The 22,689-nt window shown below is 37.9% G+C and overlaps 1 protein-coding gene across 1 annotated transcript; it reads right to left on the bottom strand.

The window, feature by feature from the left end:
- Positions 1-18,905: 18,905 nt before the first annotated feature.
- On the bottom strand, positions 18,906-21,169 carry LOC131003851 (F-box protein SKIP2-like). The gene has a single exon (XM_057930402.1). The coding sequence runs from the start codon at positions 20,774-20,776 to the stop codon at positions 19,160-19,162; it is 1,617 nt and encodes a 538-aa protein (XP_057786385.1). The 5' UTR covers positions 20,777-21,169; the 3' UTR covers positions 18,906-19,159.
- Positions 21,170-22,689: the final 1,520 nt, after the last annotated feature.

Raw genomic sequence — 22,689 nt, 5'->3', positions numbered from 1 at the left:
CGCACCAGATCGTGCCCTAGATCTCACTAAAATTAGGGGGTCTCATTGGAGCGGCCCCCTATATATATATATATACAGGGGGAGGGGGAGATTAAAAAAAGAACCACTAAATAAAAGAAGAACGGTGAACTATTTTCAGCCATTCGATCATCAAGATCTACGGTGGATGCATCATCTAGTTGGATGAATGCAGATCCTGGGTTCGAATCCTGAAGGGAGCAATTTTTTTTTATTTTTTTGAGTGCATTAATTTTAACAGTGAGTGCATTAATTTTTACAGTGGATGCATTAGATTTGATATTTCTCACATTCTCACAAATAATTATATAGTTCACTCTAGAACCATATCCTATATATATATATATATATATATATATATGAAGGCATCATAGGTACAAGATCCAAATTCCGTTATGGGTTGATTACAAAGGTTAAACTTCTTCAAAAATAATCATAAGTTAAAGTTTTTCAGAGTATCGCAGCAAAAACATAGACAAATTATATGTATGAAGACATATAGCTGAGAGCCTGAGAGTATAATCCTTGATTGACCCAACAATAGAAAGCCAGAACATAATGCTAGTGTGCGAACAGACAAAAAGATCATGAGTAAACCAAAATGAACATAAGTATTGCCAACGCTCCCCCATACTCTGTACCAAGCTTGACTTGCACGTTTAGAAATATATGTAGGGCTGAGTACAAAGGTACTCAGTGAACACATGACGAAACAGTTGAAATCATTGCTCTCTAGAGCTATATATCAAACTTGCCTCTTTTTATATAATAGAAACACATGGAAGTTATAAGTTTTAAAGAACCTATGCTTGCAAGATCAGATTCAATCAATAGTAAGAATATACAAGTCTACACATAATAAATGTTAAAAAACACTAAATTCAATCAATAGTAATAATATATAAGTCTGCGCATAATAAATGTCAATCTTTTTAAAGTGAATCAATTTTTAGCAAATGTTAAAATTTGCTTCAAAATTGAATCAATTTAGAGGATGATTTGTCAAACTCCAAACGAGATGTTGTTCAAAAGTAAAAAATGGTCTATCACGCTTCATACTAGATTGTATTCAGAAGTCAGTTGTAATCTTTCAAACTTCAGACGAGATGATGCTAAGAAGTTGGAGGTGGTCTATCAAGCTCCATACGAGATAATACTCACAAGTTAGTTCTAGTATTTCACAGTCCAGATGAAATGAAGTCAATTTTGGTCTGACCAACTCTATACGAGATTATGCTCTTAAGTCAGTTATGATCTTTCAAGCTCCAAATGTGATGATGCTTTGAGTTATTTAATGTGATGACATATGATCTAGCAGATTGGTCTAAGATTACATCTCCACCGAGTGAGTATTTCTTCCCGCTCAATACATCGAGTTCCTGAGTTTGATTTTCAACAACCTCCTTCTCTTCAATTATGGTTTGTTAGACTTCCTTCATTCTCGAGATCTCTGTTGGAAATATTGGTTTTAAGACCAATGTAAAAATTAATTATTTAATTAAATATTCATTATTTAATTAAAATAATTATTGGATGTTAATCTATGTCTCGAGTAGATGAACGTGGTATACTTGAAGTCTCAAAACCGATTTTTGGTAAGTGAGATATTGTATGTCAAATTTTGGATGTTGTGTAGGGAAATAACACTTGGAAGTGTTTATTGTCCCACATTGGAAAATGAGAAAAGTATTCTCATGTATAAGAATGGCAAAGCACATGGAGCTAATAACTTGTGGGCTTGCATGCTAGTGAGCTTGGATGAAGGCCTTGGCCTCGCGCACACACACGCGCGCGCCGCCGGACGGTCGGGTTGGGTACGGGCCACGGCCAAGGAGTACTTGGATCTTGGCAATTGGTGCTTTGGATGGTGTTTGGGTCCAACTATATTCTTTTTTGGACAAAATACTTTTGCTGAAACTGAAGCTATCAGTTTGAAACTGAAGTCGAAGCTAAAACTGAAGTATCAGTTTTGAAATTGAAGTTGTGTTCGTGGCCCAAATTGAAACTAAACTGATGCTATCAGTTTCGAAATTGAGGCGGATCAGTTTCTAAAATATGAAACAGCAACAACTGTTTTAGAATTTAAAGCTTAGATGTCCAAACATGAATTCAATTGAATTCTGTAACATCAGAATTCAAAATTTTAACTGTGTAACATCCAGTAACAGTTCTTGAGATTAAATCTCATTAATCTGTATTAATCCCTCCATGCATGAGCAGCCTATAAATAGGTCTAGAGCATGGCATTGTTGAGACACTGAAAATCTTATATACTTGCATAGCATTCTACAATCCATTTTAGCTCAGTCTTCGATCATGTTCAGTTAGCCAGAACTCGTCTGACTTGTGGTGCTACTTCAGACGAGACGTTGTCGTTTTACCTTTGGAGAAGAATTGCCAAACCGTGAGCACTACTGGGGCAAAATTTTTCTTGCGAGAAGAGACTCCATCTCGACTCGGCATCATTTCTAGTTTATTTTAGTTGTTTTGTTATTCTGTTTGCTTATTCCTTGTTATTTCTAATCTGTTTATTTTCCAAGTTTAGATTTTAGGTTTTTTGTTTAGTTTGAGTTGTAAAAGTTCTTGAACGTGTACCCGGTGATAACAATCGCAAGAAGAATTTCACTACTGTCGCCGCAATTCGAGTTTGAATATTTTAATCAACTTAAAATATTTGAAACCTAATCACCTATGCTTGGAAAATGGCGTCCACCATTCCCGCTGCTGGCACCGCCACCAACGACTCCACCACCTCCGCCACCATTGGCTCAACCTCCTCTACCTCTATTGGCTCAACCACATCCGTCACCATCGGCTCCACCACCTCTGCCATCAATGGCTCCTCGTTTGGTTCAATGGGTGGTTCTATTTCCACCATGGCCCCGTTGCAAACGTCGAGGACGTTGGGTCTTGCCGAGAAATCTGCTATTTTCTCAGGCAAGAACTTCAAGTATTGGCAAGAAAAGATGTTATTCTACCTCACTACCGTGGTGTTTGCCGGATTCTTGAAGGAGGATAGGCCACCAACCCCGAGTGAAGGAGAGACGAGCTTTGAAGTTCGTGTCGGGTTTGATAATTGGTGTCAAGGCGACTATTTGTGCCGCAACACCGTTCTCATGTCCTTGGACGAATGACTTTATAATGTGTTCAAAGTACACAAGGCCTCGAAAGAGGTATGGGAGGCACTTGATCTAAAATATCAAGTGGACGAGGCGAATACCAAAAAGTATGTCGTCGCCAAGTGGTTGGACTACAAGATGGTCGACTCCCGTCCCGTAATGGATCAAGTAGAAGAGTTCCAAACTCTTTCACATGAAGTTCAAGCCGAATGAATGCCCTTGGTGGATGCGCTACATGTAGCGATTTTGATCGAGAAGTTGCCTCCAAGTTGGAAGAGCTTCCAAAACCTTTTGAAGCATGAGCGCTCGGAAATATCCATGCAAACGTTAGTGTCAAAGCTTCAAATGGAGGATCACGTGCGGAGTCATGATCAAAAATGCAAAGCACCGATGGACGCAAAGGTGAATCTCACCGAGCGAGGTGGTCCTTCCAACAAGCGCGGTCGCCCGAACCCCAACAACAAGGGCAAAAGGAAGCAAGGTGGCCAATCATCAAAGTTTGATGGCGTGCGTTTCAATTGTGACAAACATGGTCACATGGCGAAAGATTGTAGAAAACCAAAGCGGAAGAAGGCGAAGAACAATGTCAACAACGTCGAGAAGGACTTCGACAATTGGGACAAAGATGACTTCGCGGTTATGATTTCTGAGGTGAATCATATTGATAGCCCAAATGTTTGGTTCGTGGACACCAACGCTACCGTCCACATATGCATCAACCGTGACTTGTTCTACAACTACAAAGAAGCTGAGAACAAGAGAATCATGGAGGCTAGCGAGTGTACTTCTCAAATCCTTGGCATGGGAGACGTGGTCATTCAACTTTACCTCTGGCGTGGAGATCACTTTGAAGGACGTGTTGCATGTTCCCACTGTCCAAAAGAATTTAATTTTGGGCATTAAGCTCACTGAGAAAGATTTTGAATTATTTTTCAAATCCGACTACGTTGTAATTCGCAAGTGGGGAAAGTTTCTCGGGAAAAGCTATGCCTCCGAAGGGCTTTTCAAACTTGGCGTGAGAGCTTGTAAGCCTGCCTAGGCAAGTATCAATAAGAATGCATCTATTTCTTCCACTTACTTGCTTGAGTGTTCCAATTTATGGCGTTGTAGACTTGGATATGTTAATCTAAATACTATGAAATGATTAGTAAAAATGAATTTACTAAAAGTTGATGAATTTAACTCACCAGAAAAATTTGAAATTGTGTTGAAGCCAAAATGACTAAGTTACCGTTTAAATCGGTTGAAAGTGGCACTAAACCCCCAGAATTAATTCACATTGATGTTTGTAATTTAAAGTTTGTGCAAACTAGAGGTGGTAAGAAGTACTTTATTACCTTTATTGACGATTGCACAAAATATTGTTACCTTTTGAAAAGTAAAGATGAGACTATTGAAGCTTTTAGAAATTTCAAAAATAAAGCCGAGAATCAACTTGGATGTCGAATTAAGATGGTTCGAAGTGATAGAGGTGGAGAATGTGTAGCTCCATTTGCTTAATTATGCAACGAAAGTGGTATAATCCATCAAACGATGGCTCCTTATTCACCACAATCTAATGGTGTTGCTGAACGCAAAAATCGAACCCTTAAGGAGATGATGAATGCCTTGTTGATTAGTTCAGAATTACCCCAGAACATGTGGGGGGGGAAGCTGTTTTAATGGCTAATTATATCTTGAACAAAATTCCACTCAAAGGAAAAGATGTAACTCCCTATGAGCTTTGGAAAATGAGGAAACCTTTTGTATAAATACTTCAAAGTGTGGGGGTGTTTAGCTAAGGTAGAAGTGCCATTACCAAAGCAAGTTACAATTGAACCGAAAACGGTGGATTGTATCTTCATTGGCTATGCACTTAATAGCAGTGCCTATCGTTTCCTAGTGTACAAATCGGAGATACCAGATATACATGTAGGGACGACGATAGAATCAAGGAATGCTATATTCTTTGAAAATATATATCCTAATAAGGGTAAGATTGAGTCAAGCTCTTATAATAGAGTTGAAGCTACAAGTTCTAAACCAATAGACGTAGCAAGCAGTTCTACACAAGTAGACGAAGCCACGAGTTCTAATCCAGTACCACAAAATAGAAAAGACCAAAGTCTAAACATGTGGATGTAGAACCGAGATGTAGGGATCGAGTTAGAAAGGCTAAGGTCTATGGACCAGATTATGTTGTCTTAATGCTGGACGGCGAACTGGTGACGATCAAAGAAGCGTTGTCTGGCTCCGATGCAGCTCTCTGGAAAGAAGCCATCGATATTGAGATTGATTCCATTATGCAGAATCACACTTGGGTGTTAGTGGATCTACCACCTGGTTGTAAAGCTTTAGGATGCAAAGGGATCCTAAAGAAGAAGTACAAATCTGATGGTATTATAGATAAGTACAAAGCCCGACTTGTCGTTCAAGGTTTCAGGCAAAATAAAGGGTATGATTTCTTCGATACCTACTCGTCTGTGACTAGGTTGACATCTATTATGATGCTTCTCGCTATTGTTGCCTTGCACAATCTCGAGATTCACCAAATGGATGTGAAAACTGCATTCTTGTACGGCGAGTTGGAAGATGAAATATATATGAAGCAACTTAAAGGGTTTGTAGTACCTGGGCAAGAGCACAAAGTCTGCAAACTCCAACGGTCTTTGTATGGATTGAAGCAAGCACCACTTCAATGGCACTTGAAATTTGACGAAGTAATGTTGTCAAATGGTTTTAGAATTAATGAGTGTGACAAATATGTCTGCATTAAGAACTCAAATAACGACTATGTTATTGTTTACCTTTATGTAGATGATATGCTCATCATGGGAAACAATTCCCGTATGATTCAAGAAATGAAAAGTATGCTAAGTAGAAACTTCAGCATGAAAGATATGGGCTTAGTTGATGTTATTCTTGGAATTAAGATTCTAAGAAAACCTGACGGAATTGCTATAACACGATCTCACTATATTGAGAAAGTGTTAAAGAAATTCAACGCTTATGACAAGCCAATAGCTAAGACACCATGAGAACCTAGTGTACATTTGAGTGCACATAAGGGAGAACCTGTTGATGCAACAGAATATGCTAAGATTATTGGAGCTTGATGTATCTAACAAATTGCACTCGTCCCGATATAGCATGTTCGGTCAACAAATTAAGCAGTTTTTACAGCAAACCCTAGTAATGAACATTGGAAAGCTCTTGAAAGAGTTTTGAGATATTTGAAGTATACTCAAAACTATGCAATTCATTATACTAGGGAGCCCTCTGTACTTGAAGGGTACTCTTCGAAAGTTCTAGGGTATTTTTGATAAAACGGGTATAGTTCAAGGTTTAATATGATATTTACCCTATTTTTTAAACTCTATAATTCAACGTTGCCTTTTTATGAAAGTTCATAAGATAAAAGACAAAATCTCTTATGCCCCTGAGCTTCCTCTTAAAAATTCATTAAATAATAAAAATTAATTAAATTAATATTTCATTGACTAAGTTGTTTAATTTAAAATCGTTTAAATTGATAGTTAGATTTAATTGGATCAAATTAAACTAACTATATAAATAATTATATAAAGATTGTTTCATATTTTATAACTATAAAAACAATGTAAAGTAATTATAAACCACGATGTAAAATGAGATCCGTTGATTTTTCGACGGGTTACATTATTTTAATTTCTTTTTAATTTCTTTTTGCCCAAACCCTTTTTTGTCATAAGAAAAGTTATCTTCCGCGTGCGTTAAACGTGTCATTTGTAATGTATTATTTATTTTTATATAAAATATCACTTGATTTTATAAAAAATATCATTAAAAGTGTCATTTATAGTGTATCATTTATTTTTATAAAAAGTAACATTTTTTTTATAAAAAGTATCATTTGTATTCAATAAAAGTGTAATTTGTTGCTTGTAAGAGTATCATTTCGTTGGTCGAAAAAAACTTTGGCGAAAAAAAAAATTGCTCCAAAAAGCAAACAATAAAAAAGAACTAGCGAAGGTACGGTTAGGCGCGAAGGCGCGGGTCTGGCAAGGTAGGATCCGTCTTTACAGTACTGACACATGTTCAGGAGACCACCTCTAACTTAGATATATTTACATTTATACTTAGTACTCCCACCATTCCAATTCAATAGACCATGTTTCCTTATTTGGACGTCTCACTTCAATAGGCCACTTCTAAAATTAAAAAATCAATACATAACAAATTTTTTCACACAACTCATTATTTACATTAATGTCATTGTGGCCCAAAACATAATTATCTCTCATTCCTCTTAGAAAATAATATCTTCATTTTCCTCTCCTACATTTTGGACAAATATACCCTAAAAAATTACTTTCACTCTCTTATTTTATTACTCCCTCAATCCACATGCAATACCGTTTCCACTTTGTGGACGACATAGGTTTTAAGAAAATGATAGATGATAATTGATAATAGTAATATTATTGTGAGTGGAGTTTAGATCCCACTATATATTGTTGTGAGTGGAAGTTTGTGGATCATATTGCTATAAATGAAAGTGGAAACGATATCGTGGACGGAAGGAGTATAAATTATTCATTTCTTAACTTCTTTACCCAAGTCTTGTGACCTATTGAATTGGGAAGGAAGAAATAGTATTTAATTATTTTTCTTTTCTTTTTAAAAAGGATCAATGTGTGGAAATTTGAACCCCATCCTAATAATTGGAGAAAAACCGTTTTATCAATTGAATTGCGCTTCATTGTCACTTTGCAGGTATTGCATTTATGCTACAAAAATTTGAAAGGACAAATCCCTTGAACTGAAGCATGGCGAGATTCCCAACCATGAGGGGAACCTAATAGTCATCTTATCTACATTATTTAGTTATAATTATACATAATATTATATAAATTAAATTAAAATAAAATAAGTTATCTTATAAAAATCAATTTCCTCCATCCTATTAACAATGTCCTAATTTTTATTTTTTTTGAATTGTTCCAATTATTTTGTCTCAACTTAAAAAAAGAAATAAATTGAGATGTGGGTCCCTTCTAATACAATTTGAATGCAATTTAAAAGATGTGGATCACTTCCACTTTATTGTTAAAGCATTTTCTCATTTCTCTCTCCTCATTTACTTTTTTAATTGAATTTAAAAAATCACTTTATTGCCTAAATCCTCATTCCTTAATTTGTGTGCTCCAATTTTTCGGGATGTCATTATGGAACGGAGGGAGTATAACTCAAGCGTGAGCTAACATATATAATATTCCTCCATTCCAACTAACTTGATTCGCATTACTTTTTGAGCCGTCCCAATTAACTTGATACATTTAATTATATGGAAACTCTAATCACTTTTTCACTTTATTATCTCCAACACTTTTTCACATAGTACAACTCTAATAACTTTTTTTACTTTATTACATACCACACTTAAAATATTAAACATTAGTTTCAGTGTGTTTTTTTATATTTTTTAATATATAATTTATCTTTTCACTTTATAAATAAAATATATAATAATATTAAATAAAGTCTCTATATCTTAATGGATAAGGTGTTGATTTATAAACTTAAAGGTACTAGGTTCAATTCACAACTAAGCTATTATATTTGTTTATATTTTATTTATTTTATTTGTCACAAAGTCTTGTGATACTTTTTATAAAATCAAATAAAACTTTTTTTAATGGCAAATTAGATTTTTCATAAAATCAAATAAGACTTTTATTTAGAGCTAATAAAACTTTAAGACATCTTATTTGTAAATGAGACTTTGCTTAAACATAAATAAGACTTGTCATAATATCAAATAAGATTTGACTTTTTATTCGTAAATGAGACTTATTTAAATATAAATCAAATAAGACTTTTCTTAAGAGCAAATAAGACTTTTCTTAATAGCAAATTAATACCTTAAGACTTTTTATTTGTAAATGAGACTTGCTTGAATGTAAAATAATATTTTTCAAAAAATGAAATAACACTTCAAGTCTTTTTATTCATAAATGAGAACTTGCTTGAATGTAAATACTAGTAACATTTTTCATAAAATCAAATAAGATTTTTTTAATGAGAAAATAAGACTTTAAGACCTTTTATTTGTAAATGAGACTTGCGTGGATGTAAATAATTACTCCCTCCGTCCCACCGAACTTGAGTCGTATTTCTTATCGGGCTGTCCCACCAAGCTTGAGTCATTTCCTTTTTTGGCAAAAATTAGGCAATTTAAAGCACTAATTTACAAAACTAATTACATCCCTTATTACTTTCCCTCTCATACTTTATCACTTTATTACTTTTTCTCTCATACTTTATCACTTTATTACTTTCTCTCTACTACTTTATCACTTTATTGCTTTTTCTCTCATACTTTATCACTTTATTACATTCTCTCTCCTACTTTATCACTTTTATACTACACACTTAAAACACTAATCTACAACTTCTTAATTTCTGTGCCCAAAAGAAACGCCTCAAGCTCGGTGGGACGGAGGGAGTATTTCATAAAATCAAATAAGATTTTTATTGAGAAAAAAGACTTTTTGGGATAGTAAATAAAACTTTAATACATTTTATTTATAAATGAGACTTTTGCTTGAATATATAGTGTTGGGAACTTAATGAAATATCCTAATCCTTGTTTTGATGATACCAAAATCCATAAGCTTTAATTGTAATAGACTAGAACTGTTCGAACTCAAGTGTTAGAGTTCTTTTCTAATTTAGTTGCTGTTCTGAAGATTGAAGACTGAAGAACGGAGGACTGAAGACTGAAGACTGAAGTTTCCAACTGAAGTATCAGTTGAAGAATTAGTCTTGAACTGATTACTTAATGTGTGCCACATGGAATCAGCGGACTGATACTAAAGTCAAGTATCAGTTAGGCATTCTTCCTCAGACTGAATCTCCAACGTTCAAAGGAAGCCACGTACTCCAAAAGTACAGTCGCATTAAATGCAGATATCTCAGGATCATCCTTTCTCTGCAGATGTCATTCCTATTTGATGATTACTTTATCAGAAACGTCGCATCTCATGCTCTTCAACATAGCCGTTCTCACCAAACAAGGAACCTCGAAGATTGAAGCCTCAGCCCAAATTCAAATTGCTCTCCAACGGAAGAATTCTTGAAGACCTTCTCCGCCAACGGATCTATTCAAGACCTCTCCAATAAATAGCGCTCGATGATCACTTCAATCTTCGCCGATTCAACAACACTAGCTGAAGCTCTGCCAAAATTGTGTCTCAGCCCAAAGCTCAAATTTCCAAAGCTTGAATCGAAGAAGAGAATTCCAAAGCCAAAAATCAGTCACTGCTGATTACATATATTCTCTTAGACCTTAGGCAAACCTCTGTTTACCCAGAGCCTAGGTCAAAACTAGCTCCAAAGAACTTGTTCTTTGAAGTTTAGTTGACAAAATTTCAAACCTCCCTTCGACCGATAGAATCGAGTGTTTGAGTTGAAAAGGAGTTCAGGAAGGTACTCTGACTCCGTGAGATCCTAGTGCCAGTTCGTGCTAGGAGTAAGAAATCCAACAAGAGTGAAGTTGTTGGTACTGAAGATTGGATCTTCAGTTGATTCGGTTGTGTGCACCCGACTAAGCACACGGATTCGGTTTGCTGTGCACCCGTAAGCATAAGCATCGATTTACAGTGCACCCGTAAGCACTTGCAGAGTGAAGTTGTTGGTCTGATCAACCGACCTTGGATGTAGAAAGTATTTTCCGAACCACGTAAAAATCTCTGTGTTATTTACAGCTTTCAGTTTTACTTTCCTACTTGTGTTCTTACTTTGATAAACTGAATACTGATTAATTGCAAAGAGAAACTTAAGACTAACAACGTGCTCAACAAAGGCTATTGCGAAACAAAAGTATTTCCACTGCGTATGTTATCATTCTAACTGATCTATCCTCTGATAGTCAGGGAGACTTATAACATCTCTGTTTTAACAAACTCGACTGAAGCCTTACGTACATCAGTTAAGTTCTTGAGACTTAACTGATAACTCATTACTGAAGAAACTTTCAGTATCAGTCGTCAACCCTATTTTGGTCAAAACTCTTTTCAGTAAACAGGTGTCTAAGTTTGTGTGTAAAGTTTCGTTCTGATATCTATTTTGAGATCCCTCTGATTTCATAAAAATAGCCTATAGGTGTATTCCCCCCCTCCCCCCGTATACACCTATTCGAGACCCTCCGAACCTATCATATAGTTTTTTTCTTATGACCACATAAGACTTTTCTTTATAGAAAATAAGACATTAAGATTTTTTAATTGTATTGAGACTTTTGCTCAAGTATCAATTATTACTTTTCATAAAATAAAATAAGATTTTTCTTTGAAGCAAACAAGACTTTTCTTGATAGTAAATAAACTTTTAAGACTTTTTATTCTTATATGAAAATTTTGCTTGAATGTAAATAATATCTTTAATAAAATCAAATAAGACTTTTCTCAAGAACAAATAAGACTTTTCTTAAGAGTAAATAAGATTTTATTCGAAATGAGACTTTCCATATAATCAAATAAAACTTTATAAAAATAAAAATTAACAAAGACTATGTGGTACTCCCTCCGTCCCATTTAAAATGTCTCAAAACTATAGGACAATACTATAGTTTTGGGATATTTAAATGGGATGACGAGAGTACAATGGATAAAATATTGGTTTTGGAGCTAGAGATCCCAAGTTCAATCCTCAACTTAAGCATGTATTTAATTTAAAATTTTAAATTAGAACTTCTGCCCGCGCTCTTGCTCCCAACCCAGTCTCAAGCTATAAATCGTTTCAAATAGAGACCAATTTATATGAACATGAAATTACTCCCTTCGTTCCATTAGCAATGTGTATAAAGTGAGCTGGTCCTACTGTTAATAATGTTTTAAATGGTTAAATTTTTAATAAAAAATGTATGAGACAATTTTAGTGGGATGTCACAATATAGTAATTGGGACATTACTAATGGGACAGAGGAAGTAATATTTTGATTCATTTAGTTGACAAAAGATAAATTATGCTCCCCATGTCCATCAAAGATATATACAGTACAATTGGAGGACACGAGCTTTGATAAATGGTTAATAATATATAAAAGTTGATTTATTAGACAATTAATAAATGATTTGTGAATGAGTTAATATTTTGAGTCATTTACTTGACAAACCATAATTTATGCTCCCTCTGTCCACCAAAGATGTGGCACTATTTGGAGAGCACAAGCTTTGATAAATGGTTGATAGATATGTATAAAAAAGTAGATTTATTAGGAAATTAATAAATGATTTGTGAATGATTTTTTTGTAAATATTGAGTACTATAAATTAAGTTGAAAATATAATGGTATATGTACTATAAAGTTAAAACATTACATTTATTGTAGATAGACTAAAATAATAAAAAAAATTAAACTTTTCGTGGATAGAGGAAGCATAAAAATAGAGATGCAAAAAGGATCAAACATTTAATTATTTTGAGATTTTAAGTGTCAAGTAGTTATCGGTTTACACGTATAAGATACATATAAATACGACCCATTAAGAATTTGCTCAACACGAACATATACATGATACGATTTATACAAAAATGGACACGAACACCAACACGAACACAATTATAAACATAATAGCAACACGATTCAATGTGTGTTGGCACCATACAAAAACGATATGCTCCGTTAAAAAATTAAATTGCGAGTGAAAAGGAAGAAGTTAGCGGCATTAACAATGTGTAGAAAAAAAAAAAAAAAAACAAATTGAAAACTGACAATTCTAAAAGTTGTTTGTTCCGGGCTCTCGTGCGTATGTAAGTACGATAAGATTCGAGCACTTTTTCTCCACGCCTCTAGGGTTTGAGAGAACTGACTTCCGCCTTCGAGCGTTCTTCGTTCCCCTCACCAGAAGGGTTTGACTTGTTCTGTTTTTTGGGGTTTCAATATGGATCCAAACGAAATTCAAAAACTGGTGGACCAATTAAAGCTTTCGGAGGAGGCGAATGATACTACGGTGTCTCTTTCACCGCAATTAACTGATTCTCTCCGTGATGACTCAAAATTCCTTTTGGTTGGTAAAGTGTTTGCTGGTAGGCAGATCAATAGGGACTTGTTAATTGCTCATTTACCCATTATTCTGCAATCGAAACATCGTGTAGAGGCAGAGATTGTGGGACCAAATATCTTTATTGCCAAATTCCTATCTTTGGCGGATAAGAATCAAGCACGCCATGGAGGTCCATGGCATCTATTTCAGGATTTAATTCTGTTCTCAGAGATTGAAGGGTTTCAAAATCCTAATGAAGTGAAATTTGATTTTTTCACGGGGTGGATCCAGTGCCATAATCTTCCGATGGCATGTATGCACCCGGATGTGATACGGAAGATCGGAGAAGGGATTGGCCATGTGGAGGAAGTCGATATGAATGCGGGCGGACATTGCATTGGTCGTTTTGCCAGGGTTAGGGTCCGATGGCCCCTATCTAAACCCCTTCAAAGATGTGTTCGTCTCCTTCCGGATGGGGAAATGTCTGGAGCGATTATTATCCTTTTATTTGAGAAGCTCCCTAATTTTTGCTTTAAGTGTGGCAGAATTGGACATCTCTTTCGTTTCTGCGATAGTACTTGCTCGTCTCAAGAACCGATGAAATATGGTACATGGTTGATGGCACCCAAAGGAAATGAGTTTCGCAGACGACAACCTGTTTGGGAGAAATCCTTGCAGGGAAATGATGTTCCCACAGGTTCTACCCATTCTAAGGGTAGCCCTGAAAAAGTTATTGCTGCCTCGGCTATGACTTTGGTTGACCGAGAAGTGATAAAACCTCTAGATGGGGCTGCTGATGCTCCTGTGAATCTTATTGCTGAGAAGAACTTTTTGGAGATGGAGGTTTTCATTGATTCTGGAATGGAGAGACAAGGCGAGAAAATAGAGTCAGGGGAAGGGCGAGAGATAGATAGAGGATCTGTTGTTAAAGAGGTGAATGAGGGGTTGGGTCAGCATTTTTCGACCTGGAAACGAAGAGCTAGAGTTCCAAAAAAGGGAGGGGAAGCGAGAGGAGGGAGAGGTGGCAGGGGAGGGAGGGGCTGGAATGGCTCACCGATCATTAGGAAAGGGGAAAAAAAGGGGTTCTCGGGTCTTGAAGGTGATAGGAGGATTGGTGAGGATGGGGTTGGGCAGGAGAGTGTGAGGGAGACAGGAGATGAAAGGGGATCAGGACCAAAGAAGAGAGCCGGGGGGCCTTTGCTTGAGACGGAATCGGGTACCCCCATGAATAAAATTCCGAGACTTTCAAACAATAACGACTTGGCAACATCGGCGGAGGCTGCGGTGCAGCCCCGCCGAGCCCAATGAATTGCGTAATTTGGAATGCGCGGGGGATGGGGAAACCACGCGCATTCCCGGAACTTCGTCGGATGGTGTCCGGTATTTCCCCGAAGTTACTTTTTGTGTGTGAAACGAAAACTAATGCGAGGAAGTGTGACAGATGGAGATCTATACTGGCTTTTGATGGGCTTTTCGTGGTGGACCCAGTGGGGGCTAGTGGAGGCCTTATGCTTTTCTGGAAGCATCCTTTAACGGTTGACATTAAAAGTTATTCTCAAGGACATATTGATTGCATGATTGCTTGGGGTACGAGGAGGTGGCGGTTTACGGGTTTTTATGGAAATCCGGATGTCTCTAAAAGGCATCACTCATGGGAGCTCCTACGACGTTTGGGTGAAGGGATGAGTGATGATATCCCGTGGATCGTGGGTGGAGATTTTAACGAGATTCTTTGTCAGCATGAAAAAAGTGGTGGTTTGAAAAGAGCTTGGCCTCAGATGAAGAATTTTCGATGTGCTATTGATAGATGTGGTCTTAAACCTATTAAAAATGATGCTATTTTTACTTGGAGTAATAATAGAGATGGTGAGGAACGTATGTTTGTTATTCTTGATAGATACCTTTTCAATCATCAAGGGGTGGCAGCTTTTGGGGATGCTAGAGCTAAGGTGTTGGATCATTATGGCTCAGATCATCGTGTTGTTTTGTTGAGATTGGAAGACAAGGAAGAGGGGTCTGCTGTTGGGGGGTATAAAAGGTTCTTCTTTGAGCAGAAGTGGATGCTTGCAGAGTCTTTCTCTGCAGATCTCTTGATGAACTGGCGGATGTCTGGTGGAGCACCTCTTCATGAAAGATTATTGTCTTGCCAAAGCTTTCTTAAGAAATGGGAGAGATCAGACTACAAGAATCCTACTAAGAGGATTGAAGAACTTAGAAAGCAAAGAGTTAGGATTCTTAATAAAATTAATTCTAAGGAAACTCTTGGGGAGCTTAAAGACTTGGATTTGGAGCTAGAGCGGCTTCTTGAGGCAGAGGAAATTCACTGGAAACAACGCTCGAGGGCGAATTGGCTCGGGTTGGGAGACAGAAACACTAAATATTTCCATACTTTTGCTTCGGAAAGAAAAAGGAAAAACAGAATTTCGAATCTTGTGGATTCTTTCGGGGAATTAAAAAAAGATGACAAAGATAAAGCGGAGATTTTTCAAGTTTATTTTGAAGAGCTGTTCCGAAGTGAACAACCGAGGGATGCTGATTTTTCACAGGTTACTAGCTGTATTTCTAGAGCTTTTGATCATGATTCTCGTTAGTTGTTGGCTGCACCCTTTTCTATGGAGGAGATTCGAAAGGCGGCCTTTCAGATGAACCCTCATAAAGCTCCCGGGCCTGACGGCTTCCCACCTTTGTTTTTTCAGAAATATTGGGGAGAGGTTGGAGAGGCCGTTTCCGAAGCGGCCTTAAAAATTCTGAACGAGGGTAAAAGTATTGAGGAATGGAATAAGACTCTAATTGCCCTTATTCCTAAAGTGAAGAAGCCTACTCGGGTTTGTGAATTTCGCCCTATCAGTTTATGTAATACCATTTACAAAATGGTGACAAAGGCGGTGGCTAATAGATTGCGTGATGTTTTGGGGTCGATCATTGATGAGACTCAAAGTGCCTTTGTTCCGGGAAGGCTTATTTCTGATAATATTTTGATTGGCTATGAGTGTATGCACTGGTTGAAGAACCAAAAGAACGGGAAAAACGGTTTTGCGGCGGCCAAACTTGACATGAGTAAGGCGTATGATAGGGTTGAATGGGGTTTTCTCAAAGCGATGATGATGAAGATGGGTTTTCCGATGTCCTTGATTAACACTATTATGAATTGCGTCTCTTCGGTGGAGTTTTCTGTTATTATGAACAGTAAAGTGTTTGGATCTTTTAAGACGTCGAGGGGATTACGGCAAGGGTGCCCCCTTTCCCCTTTTCTGTTTGTCTTGTGTGCTCAGGGTCTTTCTGCTTTACTTCATGAGTTTGAAAGCCGAAGATTGTTTGAGGGACTAAAGGTGGCGCGACATTGCCCTACTATTTCTCATCTTTTCTTCGCTGACGATAGTTTGGTCTTTTTTAAAGCGAATGAAGACGGTGCTAATGCTATTAGATCTGCTTTGGACATTTATTCTCAAGCCTCCGGACAAATTGTTAATGTGGATAAATCAGCGGTGAGTTTCAGTCCGTGTACGACTGCAGAAAACAAGGAGGAGGTGGTGTGTTCTTTGGGGATTAAGGAGACTAATGGACATGCTGTTTATCTTGGTTTACCCACGGTTATTATGCGACAAAAACGTTTGCAATTTGACTTTCTTCGGGAACGGGTGTGTAAAAGATTGAGTTCGTGGAAAAACAAACAGTTCTCGGCAGGGGGAAAGGAAGTTTTAATCAAAGCTATTATTCAAGCTATTCCAACTTATACTATGAGTTGTTTCAAAGTTCCAGATGGAGTTAGGAAAGATATGGAGAAGGCGTGTGCGAATTTTTGGTGGGGAGAGTCGAATCAAGGGAAGAATATGCATTGGTCTTCTTGGAAAATCTTATGTACTCAAAAATCCAAAGGCGGCATGGGTTTTAAAAATCTTGAGGCTTTTAACCGTGCGTTGTTGGCTAAGCAGGCTTGGCGGATCATTAAATATCCTAACTCTCTTTTAGCTAGGATCATGAAAGGGAGATATTTTTTGGACCATGATATTATGGAGGTCTCGCCTACTTCTAATGCTTCTTACTCTTGGAGGTCTATTTGTTGGGGTAAAGATCTTCTTGCTGATGGGTTACGCTGGAAGATTGGAGACGGAACTCAAATTCGGGCTTTTGGAGATGCTTGGCTGCCGGGTGGAGTTTCTGGTGTTGCAGCGGGTTTTGGTGTGGTGGATTTTACTCTTCGTGTTGCTAATTTTATTACTAAGCAGAGAAGATGGGATGAGGGAATGGTGAATGAGAAGTTTCTTCCTTTTGAGACCCAGGCTGTGCTCTCTTTGGATATTCCTCAGGAAGAGGCGATGGATACTAGATTCTGGAAATTCGATGAGAGGGGAAAATTTTCTGTGAAATCCGGGTACCTTGCTGCTGTTGGTTTCTATGAACCTCATCCCACGACTACCTCTATCTCGCAAAAAGATTGGTGGAGTGCTATCTGGTGTGGAATTCTTCCACCAAAGATTAAGATTTTCATCTGGCGAGCGGTTAACAACTGGATTGCGACTGATGAGAATTTGAGACGTCATCACGTGCCGTCTCACGGTATTTGCTCTTGGTGCCTTAAGGAGCAGGGTTGTTCTGTACATTGCTTTTTCTTATGTCCCACTGTGAAGCCTTTCTGGAAATCCTCTCCCTGGTGGAAGTTCCTCAAGTTTTGTGGTCCTTTCTCGATGGATGAGGTTTGTCGCCGTGTGTTGGAGGTTTGTGGGGATGAGGATTTCGCCCTGTTCTGTGTTTGTTTGTGGTGGGTGTGGAGAAGGTTGTGTGATATTAAGCATGGTAAGGCGGTGGAGATGGGTTGCGATATGATTAGTTTTTGCTCTCTGTTCTTGAATAATTTTTTAGAGGCTAGAGAGAAAGTGAATTCCCAGTTACAGCTCCTGCCAAGAGTGGGTGACTCTCGTTGGATCCCGCCGCGCGATGGCTTTCTTAGACTGGATGTTGATGTCTCTGTTCAGGACGGTGGGCGCCTTACCGGTGCTGGTTTTCTCGTCCGGGATTGTCGTGGCAGACTGGTCGCTGCTGGAGCTCAACGGATTGGAGGTACACACACAACTCTTTTGGGTGAGCTTCATGCTCTTCTACTTGGGATCGACTTCTGTTTGCACCATGATTTTGGCCCTCTCGTTGTTTTCTCGGATTCCTTGTTGGCCATCCATGTTGTCCATGATGAGAAGATCAGTCGAGAGTCCTTATGTGAAGATTTGCTCTCTGTTTTTAAACACGCCAAAGATGTTATTGTTTCTGAATTTAGACATGTTAGACGTGAGGCTAATCAAGCCGCTCACTGTTTGGCAAATTTCGCCTGTTCGTGTAATGATGTTATGATCTGGAAGTCGACGTTCCCTCGTTGGCTTTTGGATATAACTCATCAAGACTTCTGTTAATATAAGCTACGTTTCAAAAAAAAAAACAATGTGTAGAAAAAAGTCTCAACTCAAACAAACTCTAACTATAAAATAGAAATTAAAATAATTATTCAAAAACAATAATAATATTAATTATGACGAGTTATACGAATTCAACACGAAATTATCGTGTCAGGCACGAATATAATAAGACTTTATACTAGTTCATTAATCTTGTGCGAATTAGTATCATGCTTTTTTCTCGTGCCAAAATTGTCAGCCATTTGTGCAGGCCTTAAAACTTTAACTTCTACGCTATCTCTAAAATATAAATATAGGGCTCTATTTCTAGGTTCTCTCAAAAAAAAAGGCAAACAATACAAAGAAAAAGAAGCAAATAGCAGAACCAATATGACAAATGCATTTATCATGCTTGTACAAGGAAAATCAATCACTACCATCAACCAAAATAATACATGGTATGTTTAAAAGCAAGGCAGAAGACACTGTATTCTTTGGAAAGTGCTAGAGGAGATGGATCTCACTCACCATAATATTTGAGCAGCAGGTTTACATAGATACAAAACACTGCAATGCCACCACCACATATCAATATAAGCTACATACACTCTTCACAACCAACCCAATTCATTCATATGCTATCATTTGAACTACCATTACCGTTTATCAACCTCTGAAACGCACAGGCAGCAAGAGTCCTTCCAGCCAATAGGCTAAACCTCGACTTATTGGACGATCGAGCTACATTACTTGTTGATGAAGCACGGTTGCCACCTTCACGAGTAGTTATTTGTACGGACTCCCCTCTATACTCTGGTACGCTTGCATTGCTCGTGTTCCAATCCATGGTCTGAAGCTCAACCTCGTCCACATCCAAATTCACGGCCAACGACTCCCTCCTTGCCCTGAGCTGACCCACGACCCCACTTGACACTCCTCTACACTTCTTAACCTTGATCTTCACCAGATTTGGGCAGCCAGTGGCAAATGCCTCAATCCCAGAATCTGTAATATGACAACCCTTTATACAGAGCTTCTTCAACGCCTTGCACTTTGCAGCAACACACGAAATCTCAGCATCTCCAATGGTTTCACTCCCGCAAAGTGCTAATCTTTCCAACTTGAGGCAATTTGAGGCCATTGCCATCAAACTCGCCAACGTTGGGTTCACCCCGGTAAGCACCAACTCCACGAGGTTCATACTATTCTTGGCAATAGCAATCAATCCCTCATCACCTATCCTATTAGTTCTCCACCCGTCAATATGAAGCTTCCTCAAAAGCCTACAGTTCTCAGCAATGGCGGAAATCCCATCATTGGAGCAATCGGGAGTCTTAACCAAATGAAAAATCTCCAAATCAGGGCACTTGGAAATGGCCATCAATCCGGCGTCGCTCACCTGCAGCCTCTCCAAATGAACCTCCATTAAACAATTCTTCCGCCCCGCCACCGACTCGAGTAATCTATCCCAATCCCCCAAACACCTAATTATTTTCAACGTTTTCAAATTCTTCGATTCAATAACTAGAGGCGAGAAACATTGACCGTTATAGAGCTCCTTAAGCGTAATTGACCTAAGACTGGAACTGGCAATGCCGGGGCCAATCGGCTCGGCGGCGAACCCGTTCTCGATTCCACGTAAACGCTTAATAGAGAGCTCTTCTAGCGAGGAGCAATTGCTCAATAGCGCATTCATACCTTTAGCGCCAAACATACACGAGGTACAGGAGAATTTACGCAGTTTTTTGCAATTTTGAGCCAAAGCCAACATACCTAGATCGGAGATCTCGCGGCAGCCGCGGAGTTTGAGGCGAGTGAGGTTACCGCAGCGTTGGGAGATCAACGCCAACGCGGCGTCGTTTATGCTCGCGGATTTACGGTCGCAACGGAGGGCGAGTTTGGTGACTGAATCGAAGCGGGTGAAAATCGCGGGAAGGTAGGGGGTGGCCTCGCTGGAGGCGCTCAGGGAGAGGCGGTGGCGGCTCTGGCCGTCCACGGCGAGCCATCGGCGACAAACCAGGGAGATCCTCTTCCGGTCGCCGGAGCTCAGGCATTGGAAGATTAGGGCTAGGCATTCATCGGGGATCTCCGACGTATAGTCTTGTTCCTGATTCGAGGAACCGCTGTCGGGAGGCGGCGGAGTGGAATCGGAGGAGGAGATGTTGTCGTGGTGAGGAGAGAGGCTGAGATCGGCGATACAGGCCGAGCCACCGGAGGAATAGCCATGGGCAGAGGTGTTCTGGCCCATTTCCACGATGGCTCGTCAATGACACGCGCCGCCGGATGGTGAGAAGCGAATTTGGAGGTGGAGAGGTGGTTTCGGGGATAAAATTATCAGATTGTTTTTGGGGAGGATTTAAATTGTTGCGATGAATTAATAATGGTGGTTGATGATAACGTATTTGTATGAATGAATAATGATGATAAATCAAATTTGACCCGTCAAAAGCGTGGTTGTGGGGGCGGCGCGTCGGTGCCACGGCCAGACTAAGCTGCATTTGAAAACTCAGTTGTCGTGAATATATATGCCAGAAATTACAAACAAATTGATATTAAGCCAACGAAATATATTAGTAAAACATTTTCAGAGTAATAAAATATACGATTCTATCATAAGAAAAAGAATATTATTATTAAAATAATTGAGACTTGGAAAATGTTCCTAATTTGCGGCTAGACTTTGAATTTGAGACGAGGAACACGTCAAATTGTGTTGCATATTTCTTTTTGTGAACCGTCTTCGGCAATGCCGACTTTGCGTTGACAATTTCCTGAACGTCTGTGTCTAAATCTACTGCCTTCTTCTCGAGAGACTACAAAATGTTTGGTTAATAAAGAATAAGTAACATACGCAGACAACAGGTTAATAATAATAAGCAGAAAAAATGATTAATGCATATATAACCATGAATTTTGGGCATTTTTATTTTATTTTAACCTCTAACGAAAAATTGGTGTATGAATATTTAAATTTTTAATTATTTCTGATTTTAACTGGGAAAACAATATCCGATCATATACGTAGATTTAATTAGGGTACATTCTGCGTGATTGTAATTAGAATAGATTTAATTTATCCGTTTTTCTAAGTATGACACGACGTTGTTTAGTATTTATTAGTCACATGAGCCAGTTATAAGTCACGTACTTAAGATTAAAATGTCACGTATGTAATTAGATACTGTTCTTGAAGTTAAAATCACAATCAATTAAAAGTTCAAATATTTAAATGCAAAATCTTTTGTTATGATGAGTTTACTTTGATACATAAATTTATCATTGGAAAAAGAGGGATAACAAAAATTTATGTCTTTAAATGGGGTTCGGATCCTCTGTCCCACAAATGATGTCCCACTGTCAAAACTACGTAGTTTTGATAGTATTCTAACTTAATACATAAAGTGTTTGGTGCATTGGTTGAAGCCGTATTAGCAGCGATAAATGGGCTTATACGGATAAGCCGAGTTATGTATTTAATATGGCCATATCTAATCTATCAAACGCGCCCAAAAAATAATAAGATACATTTTTAATCTTGGTCTACCAAACATTGAGATATATTATTAATCTCACTTTATATATGATACACATCTCACATTTTATCTATCATGTCTTATCCCAAGAGAGGTATCATAGAGATACTCACGGCTCAAAGTTTCCGGCTCGGCTTCACTCCAAAAATCAAATCTTTTTCCTTGAAGAAGATCTCATTCAGTTCGGAAAAGAAGGAAAGTTTCTGATGGATATCCTCCCTCTATCCCCTTCGTTCTTCCCACAGCCACTATTCTTGTAACACCCCAAATATTTAGCCACTATTCTTGTAACACCCCAAATATTTAGATTTATTATAGAGAGTTAATTTCTAGTATTTTCTTTTATAGCTTTTTTTTTTTAACAATTACATGATACATATAGATATGCACCATTAATTTTATTATTATTATTATTATTATTATTATTATTATTATTATTATTATTATTATTAATGATTCCTAATAGAACTAGAACTCTTTAGAAACTAGTATAAATATGAGATCTATTTTTTTAAACCCTAAAAAAACACACGAACGCTGTACGCAGAACGAAGCAAGAAAAAAAATCGGTGCACATATTATTCCCTTCTAATTGTTCGCATATATTTATTTTTTTCCTCTTTGCTTT

Source organism: Salvia miltiorrhiza, unplaced genomic scaffold (assembly GCF_028751815.1).
Source record: "Salvia miltiorrhiza cultivar Shanhuang (shh) unplaced genomic scaffold, IMPLAD_Smil_shh original_scaffold_275_2, whole genome shotgun sequence".
In the NCBI taxonomy this organism is placed as follows: domain Eukaryota; kingdom Viridiplantae; phylum Streptophyta; class Magnoliopsida; order Lamiales; family Lamiaceae; genus Salvia; species Salvia miltiorrhiza.
The sequence above is the reverse complement of the archived record's forward strand: the minus strand, read 5'-3'. Positions and strand labels throughout refer to the sequence as shown.